This window comes from Erythrolamprus reginae, chromosome 1, assembly GCF_031021105.1.
Source record: "Erythrolamprus reginae isolate rEryReg1 chromosome 1, rEryReg1.hap1, whole genome shotgun sequence".
NCBI classification, from domain to species: domain Eukaryota; kingdom Metazoa; phylum Chordata; class Lepidosauria; order Squamata; family Dipsadidae; genus Erythrolamprus; species Erythrolamprus reginae.
Window position 1 is genome coordinate 359,221,039 of NC_091950.1, and position 9,058 is coordinate 359,230,096.

At 39.9% G+C, this 9,058-nt stretch overlaps 1 protein-coding gene across 1 annotated transcript; it reads right to left on the reverse strand.

The window, feature by feature from the left end:
- Positions 1-202: 202 nt before the first annotated feature.
- DEGS1 (delta 4-desaturase, sphingolipid 1) lies at positions 203-8,098 on the reverse strand. The gene is made up of 3 exons (XM_070734350.1): positions 7,552-8,098; positions 3,266-4,008; positions 203-1,007 (listed from the first exon to the last, which is right to left on the reverse strand). The coding sequence occupies exons 1-3, from the start codon at positions 7,631-7,633 to the stop codon at positions 861-863; spliced, it is 972 nt and encodes a 323-aa protein (XP_070590451.1). The 5' UTR covers positions 7,634-8,098; the 3' UTR covers positions 203-860.
- Between the last annotated feature and the right edge of the window lie 960 nt (positions 8,099-9,058).

The window sequence follows — 9,058 nt, forward strand, 5'->3', positions numbered from 1 at the left end:
TATTTTCAAAAGAAAGGTGTCTTACTAAATGACAGTGCTGCCAAATTAAATTCCACTATCTGAAAGTTCATCTTAGCCTCGTATACCAAAATTGTTGTTCTGAAGGTTCTGGATATCCTCCAAATAAAATCAGATGACATGCTCTGTCTAGGGCTTCAAGTAGAGCAGGAGAAGAAAAACACTTTTTCATAAATGCAAAATATGCTATTATATTTTTGAATTTATTCCACAGAATAAAAAAATTGTTTCCATAGACAAACTTCTGATGTATGTATGCTAATTTTAATTAAATTTAATACAATTGTTTCCAAATAGCTAACATTTATTTTGAATCAGAGAATACAGTATACTGATATTTTAAGGTGCTTATACTTTTTAAATAATCATAATGCAATACTGTCTATCTGCTATATTAGCATTACAAATACTAATGCATAACATATATGTATTTGGAAGAGATTGAAACCGGACATTTGAATATATCATGTAAATCAAAATTAATGTTAACTAGAAGTTTATTTAATAATTACACTTTGTTAGTAAAGTAAGAAATATGCAGGACTGTAGTCAGCAGATACTTGAAATAAATTGTATAAATTTAAACAAGTAAGTTTAAATAATCAAGTTACTACATTAATAACTACACAAAGCAACTATGCCAGAAAAAGTGGAAAAGGAGGAACATTCTAATTCTATCAATTTTTTTAATTTTTCAGACATCTTTTTTAAATGTAACAATATATCCATATTCTATCCTTGGTCAAGATAACAAGCCATCAAGTCTTTATCAAATAATTTTTGTTCCAGCCACCATGAAGACACACATTTGGAGTTTGTAAAAAAACTTTTTGTCTGAAAGGTTACTCTTGTTTCTCATCACCTTTTACAGGTCTTTTCATGCGTGAATATGGGCTGACTGTGTCATCCATCACAAAGTCATAAAGCACTTTAATCCAAGAGTTATATTGTGGTAAGTGGTCATAGTATTCAGGAGCCATTTTCTTTAACTAAAATTGAAAAGATATGTATACATATATTAATCAGGTATTCCATTTTTAATTTAAAAACAAATGCAAAACCCCCTCATTTTCAAAGCCTCAAACCAAGATGTTGAATACACATCAACAGACAATGTAACTGTGTATTCCAGTCCCAGACTGAATCAACTAATCATTAAGAAAAGCTTGCAAGAATATCCCAGCTGGGAACACATTAAGAATTTCTCTATTACTCAAGTCCTAGACACTTTTACATTTGATTAGGTAAAATGATTATCCTTAAAATAATTTGAATCAGTACTAGAAACAAATGTCTCTTAATTGACTTGGAATTTTTAGGAAAAAACATTAGAAGTTTTACCTAATGCATATACCTCACTTATGAATATTGCAGTTTTCATGGGGTTATTAAAATCATTTCTAGTAATTTTGAAGTACCAAAGTCTAGCACTTGAATACCAATCACCTATTTCTGAGATATAGATATCTTTGCTATTACCAGTATAAAACTAAAAGACATAATTCAAGTATTGTTAAAACTGGTGTTATAGTTTATTTATCTTCCTAAAAACTGGTTTCCTACAATGCTGAATGTTTAGGGAGTTCCACCAATGCATCAGTATCTCCCAATTTGGTTTCATCCCTTCCAACAGAATTGCTTGTTTAAGACGGAGTGCCATAGAAATAGAATGGGTAAAACTTCATTAAAACACTTCCCTTACATTTCTTGCTTAAAAGAATCGGGATATTATACTATCAGTGGATTAATTTCAAATTATTTTCACTAATTCTTCCAAAATAAGTATCTTGGCAGTTTATTCTGCCATAAAATATTCCATGTCCTAGTAACTTTTATAATGAAATGTTTATTCTCAGATATTTATTCAGTCTGGGTTTATTTACTTGACTTATATGGCTGCCCAACCTATGACAATTCTGGACAGTCCTAGTATCTGGGCAAAATATCCTTATTTATGCCCTATTTAATTTGACACAGCTCCATCAATATATTCTATCTTATGTATTGTCCTTTCAAAATCAGCAAGGCAAACTGTATAAACTTATTTTCTCTAGCTCTTCAACCAAACTGGTAACAAAACTGTTAAGGCCATCAACAGGGGGAAAATGCTCCCAAACAAAACCACAAAACTTGTAAAAACTAAAAACAGCAAAGGGTATCTTTTTTTGAGTGAGCAAACACCCTAAGGGCTGTCAGTTTAAAACACAACTTAATCTAGCAGGTATAGCAACTATGTTCTTGAGAAATTATCAGACTAATTTGTATTACTTTACAAGCTTTGTTATTATATAATGTTATAATTTCTCTTGCTATAAAGCTGCCAAGAAATCCACATTTTCTCTAAGGAAACATAGAAACATAGATGGTTAACGGCAAGAAAATCAAACATCTTAATTTGTAAACTTTATCATTCTTTCATAAAGCCATTACAAATGTAAATACCAGTGTTTCAATACCAAACTAATTCATCAATCTCTTCACCCCATTTTAATGTCTGGACAGACATGTGGTTTGGCTTTAAGAACAATTCTGTTCTTTTTGGATTTTGAAACTTTTCTGAAGGGCCAGCACAGCTTATGTTTGCTTCAAATCTCACAGTTCTTAAATCTGAAACAAGTCTGCTGAAGCCACAGAAGAAGCAAGCAATGTATGTGTACAGAAATCATATAATAGTTATTGACAAAAGTTGATGATTCTGACAAGACAATGTATTAACATTGTGGTGGAAGTTATGTTAAATCTGAAATATTAACTAACTTTATAGAGTATTTTTTCTGCAAACCTGAACCGCAGACTACATATATACTGTATATATTCAGTTAAGACCTGTTAGGAAGCATCTGCCCCGTAGTAATTATAAATCCCTTTCTTACATCAGTGATTGTGAAGAGTCTATTCTGCCAAAAATACTTGAACTTTATCAAATGGTGATATGTGATATCACTATCCCTTGTCCTCTGTTAAAGGATCTGCTACTGCTCTGAATAAGCATTATATTTGAAACAAGTGGCTGTTTGGTTCATTAAACTTTTAACAATTCCTTTCTAAACTCTTAGTAGTTGCAATAGTAGATTGGTAGCATGTAAGTAATTGTAATGAAAGTACACACATCCTATATTAATTTCAAAGTATTTTGACTGTGCTACATAGTGAATTGTAGCAGGAATCTAACTGGCTATGAAACAGCATATTCATGAAATGGCCTTTAAGCTGCAAAAATGAAATAAATATACTAATATTTACTTACCAGTGGAAGACTTATTCCAGGAACATTAGGAAAATCATGATGTTCATTGTGATAGCCAACATTGAAGGTAAGTTTATTCAGTGGTCCATAATAGGAGTATGTTTCATACCCCTTTAAAAACATATAATGTTCGGCTATGAAATGTCCTGAAATAGGATGCAAGCCCAGGCCCATTATTACTGCTGCCAGAAGATAGAACAGTGATTTTATTCCTAGAAAATAGTATACAAGAACATCAAAGACAAATTGAATTGATAAATTAATAATTTCTAATCGAGATACTGGCTTGGGATTAATATAGAGGGGTCGAACAGAATAAAAAAGTGGCTGGAGAATAATCCACATGAGTTTTCGAAAACGGGTACAGAAAAACCATCCTTCAAAGTTGGTAGGTATATCCACATCAATTCCATCTGCACCAAGATAACGATGATGATCCATGTGGTATCTCTTGAATGATATGGAGTATGGTACACCAAGGGGAAGATTGGCAAACATTCCAAACCATCGATTCCAAGAAGATCTAGAATTGCCAAAGGCACTGTTGTGAGCAATCTCATGAATTGCCAAAGTCATAGAGTGGTTGAGACAGCTGCCAAATACATATGCCCAAAATACAACCCATTTCCAGTCCAAATCTTTAACTAGATAAAGAGCAACAAGTTGTGCAAATACCATAAGTACAACCACCCAGATTACATTGTAGTCTGGTTTCATCAAGGTTTTTATCTCGGGATGTTTGCCTGTTGAAAGAAGAGAATAGGTATCAACTGACAGTTTGAACAGAATTGAAATTTCAATATAAACTCATTCAAAAGTTAGAAGATTACATTAAAGAATGGCTGAATTAGTACAAATGTACAGACTACAGGTAGCTCTCAACCTACAACAACTATTCAACAACTACTTGAACTTACAGTGGCACTTAATCAATGGCATTTACACCCAGTTCCCAAAGTTATTGCCATTGTGATTATGTGATCAAAGTTTGGATACTTGGCAACATTTATGATTGCAGGGGTACTTCAACTCTTCCCACCTGCCTATGTCCTCTCCATCTCAGTCCTCTGGCTCCTGCACTCCACTATCCACTATCTATAACCTTCTTACTTTGCAAGCCAACAGCTGGCCACACAAGGCTTTCTTCCCAACAACATTATGCAGTAGTTTCCTTGCAAGGCCTGGGGAAGAAGACCTCGCATGGCCAGCAACTGCCACACAAAAGGCTACATTGGGCAGCTACAGTCTAGCAATGTAGTGTTGGAGTGCGTCAGGATAGCTGGATTTCCCAGGATGGCTGTAGCTTTGCTCTGTGGCTCTTATGTTAATCTTGGTGTTAATGTATTCTCATCTGGATGTTGCTGGTGGGGCAGTATTTTCATCCCTCTGTTCCCTTTTTGGCTTGTTGATTGTCTTTTACATAGTACATAGATGTTGTTAATTTATTTTATTTATTGATGACCAACTTATCAAAGTGCCAGGATTCTAGGTACTTTTAACTGAGTCTCTGGAGAAAGGTGGCATAGAAATTGAATGAATGAATGAGTGTGTGTGTGTACTTGGCTTGATTTAGGATGATCAGTTTCCCAGTTGAAACTATGTTTGAGTTGTCCCTATGTTGTGAAATTAAAGTTTTTTCATCATGTCTTCAGATTTCTAGTAAGTGTTCATGTTTGCTGGTCTTCTGTCTGTTTGTCCTACATAGTAACTTGTTGCGTATATCCTAAGATTTTTATTAATATTGCTTCTTCATTGCTTATTTGACCCCTATGACAATCATTAAGTGTTGTACCACATGATTCTTGACAAATGTATTTTTTATTTTATGTACGTTGAGAGCATATGCACCAAGACAAATTCCTTGTGTGTCCAACCACACTTGGCCAATAAAAATTCTATTCTATTCTATTCTATAGTGGCTGTTATAATCTTTACCCTGTAAGTTATAAATTCCTGTTTGAGTGTTTTCTAGGGCTGCTTTTGGTTTACCAAAGATGTTTTGGAAGGCTTTCTTGATGTGGTTTGTGTGTTATGCTGATTTCCAAATTTGGTTATTGAAAAAGGTTTGAATATGGGGATGAAGGAATTATTGTAATGTTAAGGGGAGGGAATAAGTTTGTAAAGCAGGGTGGAAGTTGCTTTTTTTCCTTTTTAACTTTGTTTTTCCCCTGCATCTTTCTTTTATATAACAATAGCAATAGCATTTAGACTTATATACCTCTTCACAGTCCTTTACAGCTCTAAGCAATGTACAGAGCCAGCATATTGTCCCCAACTATCTTGTTCCTCATTTTAGAAGACTGAGTCAACCTTGAGCATGGTGAGATTTGAACTGCCAAATTGTAGTCAGCCAGCAGTCAGCAGAAATAGCCTGCAATACTGCATTCTAACAATTGCGACACTGCAGCTCTTATATTCCTATATTTGTCTTTTACTAATGGAGACACATAATAAAAATTAATAATTAAACTCCAAGACACAGGGAGTTAAATAGAACAGTTTATTTTTCAATGCTTCGTGGAATATTGTGCATCATTTTAAAAGACCTATCAGTCTGCATATTGGACATCATCAAATTGAATTCAATTCTTGATGTCAACCTGAATAAATACTTAACTCCAACTATTTTCAACCTACAGGTTATTTAAGAATTCCATTCTTCAACATTATTTATCCATCTAGTTAGAATAGTTAGAGTGCAGTACTGCAAGTTACTTCTGCTTATCACCAGCTGCCAACAGTTTGGCAGATCAAATTTCAGTAGGGTCAAGGTTGACTCAGCCTTCCATCCTTCCAAAGTCCATAAAATGAGAACCCAGATGGTTGGGGGCAATGTGTTCACTCTCTGTAAACCGCTTAGAGAGGGCTGTAAAGCACTGTGAAGTGGTATATAAGTCTAACAGTTATTGCTATTGCCATCTTCTACTTCCAGTGATGGGCTACCAAATATTTTACTACCACACTGTGGGCGTGGCTTATGCATTTTGTTTCAACATCTTTCAATGCAAATTGGGTGCTCTGGGGTGGAGCTCTAAATTTTGCTACCGGTACTGCATTCCTGACCGTACCGGTAGGAGCCCATCACTGTCCACTTCCCTCAGAAAGTTTGTGTGTTCCCCTTACATCTTTGCATAAAGGATGTGAGAGTGTACTAGCTGCTCAGCACATCAAGAAAGCAGGCAGCTTTTATTTGCCTCACTGATCTCCTGGTTCAGCGTTCAGCGTTCAGCTTTCACAAGACATCACACTAGAAATTACTAACCTGTCTAAATGAAAATGCCCATATCTTATATTAAAATCACATTTCAAAATTATACGTCTACCCACACAGGGCCTTTTTTAAAAAAACAAGTGGAGAGCCAGCATAAAATAGTGATATGCCTAAGGGCAACACCAGTGCCAACTAGCAAAAAGGCTGGGGGGGAAAAATATGATTAAGGAGTTATTATTGGGAAAAGGGACACCCAGGTTCCATTTGACACTCAACCAGGGAAGTTTCCTGAGAGACCATTAGGCTGGTCCTCCTTCGTTGTAGGGGAAAAACATGGGAGAGGCGAACTGAGCTCCTAAAAGATGAAACAGGGTATTATCAGCCTAATAAATCAGCAAGCAAGAGCCCGACTTGGACTTGATTTCCAACCTTTTATTTGGGGAGGTCCCCCCCCCCGCAAAACCCATAGCTGGGATATCACGTGAAGTAAGCTCCACATGACCGCCGGCCAAGAAGAAACTAGCATTTAACCGACTTGGAATTGGAGGGGGGAGAGAGATAAATGAACCCTGGGAAGGAGAAAGTCGACGGCGGGGCGTCGAAAAGAGCCAGTCACGCTTTTATAGAAATAGCTTAAAGTGTTTCTCAACCTTGGCCGTTTGAAGATGTGTGGACTTCAACTCCCAAGAATTCCCCAGCCAGCTGTTCTATTTAAAGCATTGCTGGCTGGGGAATTCTGGGAGTTGAAGTCCACACATCTTCAAACGGCCAAGGTTGAGAAACACTCGCTTAAAAATAGCTTCTCCTCCTGAAGTGACTCAATGAGCCCACAAAACCTTGTGCTCGCAAACACACACACACACCCCGCCGGCTTCGCTTCAACCTCTCCTGCCACCAGAGGCCTCGGAGAAAGCGACGCGGCGACGACGCCCATCCTCGTCAGACAGACGGGGCGCGCGGGCTTCTCCACATAAGGCATTGGAGCAACGCGGCGCTTTTTGCCTCACGAGGAGCAGCAGCAAAGAGGCGGATTCCAACCTCCGGGATGGGAGGGGGGTCGGGAGGGGAAACTCACTCAAAATCTCCTTGCGGCGGTCGGCGTGAGGCTGGTCGGTGTAGACCCACTCGAAGTCTTCCCGGGCCACGAAGTTTCCCATTGCCGGAGAGGAAAAGCCGCCACCGGGTCTTGGCTCCTTCCGACCAGTTTAACAACGAGCTGCTCAGCGGCGGCCCGTTCAATCAACACCCGCTAGTCGGCTGACTCTGTGGCTCTCGCATGGAAGGAAGGCGGGACTCCACGCCTCTCAGCCGTGTCCCCAATGGTTCCCGCGGGCGGTGACGTCACGGAAACAGTGCCTCTTCAGACAGGCCGGATGGGCCAGATAATTCAAAGTGGTCCTTTTTTCCTTTTCTCCCTCACACATTTGGAGAGGATTCACGCGTTGGGCGTGCTTCGTTTCGACATTGTCAAATCTTTTGTGGTCGGTAACGTTTCCCCTTCCATTCCTGTGGTTTCTTCTGCAGGCTGTGCCTGCCTCGACCTAGAAAATGATGCCGGGAGCCCTCTTACATGTGGAAGTTAGGGCGGATGAGGCGCTGAAGTGAGCTTGTTTAGGCCTGCATCCCCCACCCCGCCGCAGCCCCCGGCTCGGAAAAGCTGCTCCGGCTTGTACAATTCAGGGAGGCCGTGAAGAGCGAAAAATCAGCCTGGCACACTGAAAGTCGGGAAACAGGAGCTTTGGAGGGGGTTGTGCACGCATGAATAGGGAGGGCGAGCACATGGAGGGCATTGAATTATGGGTGTGGTCGTGCACGCAGTAGTGTTGCTCGTGGTGAAGGCAGCTTGGCGCAGCAGACTCTTCTAGAATGATGATCACAATGGTTGCATTGCTGACATGACCTCATGGTATCAGCACTCAGTGCAGTGATAGTGCCCTCTGCAGATGGCACACGGTGGAAGTCTGTCATCAGGTGCGTTTGCTGCTTTGTGCTTTTTGAATTGAAAGCAGCAAACTTCTTCATTGCTGTCAGGTTAGAAGTTTCAAGCCAAACTCCTGTGATGCACGCCGACCGTCTTTCGCATGCTTATCAGGCTGCTTGGTTACTCTATTGCCTCACTTGATACAGTGGACACCTCGGTTGCCCCCCTGGCCACGTCCAGCGCAATATAGAGAATGATGATCTCTGGCGGGCCTGGGACAGGGGTTTATCCTCTGTCCTGGTGCTCCTTGACCTCTCAGCGGCTTTCGATACCATCGACCATGGTATCCTTCTGCACCGGCTGGATGGGGTGGGGGTGGGAGGCACTGTTCTTCAGTGGTTCTCCTCCTACCTCTCTGGCCGGTCGCAGTCGGTGTTAGTGGGGGGTCAGAGGTCGGCTCCAAGGTCTCTCCCTGGTGGGGTGCCTCAGGGGTCGGTCCTCTCCCCCCTGCTATTTAATATCTGCATGAAACCACTGGGTGAGATCATCCAAGGACATGGGGTGAGGTATCATCAGTACGCTGATGATACCCAGCTTTACATCTCCACCCCATGTCCAGTCAACGAAGCAGTGGAAGTGATGTGCCGGTGCCTGGAGGCTG

Coding starts and splice junctions, on each gene's coding strand:
- DEGS1 (XM_070734350.1), bottom strand. CDS start 7,633: ATGGGAAACTTCGTGGCCCGGGAAGACTTCGAGTGGGTCTACACCGAC. Junction 4,009..7,551: donor CCGCCGCAAGGAGATTTTGA/GTGAGTTTCCCC, acceptor TTCTTTCAACAG/GCAAACATCCCGAGATAAAA. Junction 1,008..3,265: donor CTGGAATAAGTCTTCCACTG/GTAAGTAAATAT, acceptor TTTCAATTTTAG/TTAAAGAAAATGGCTCCTGA.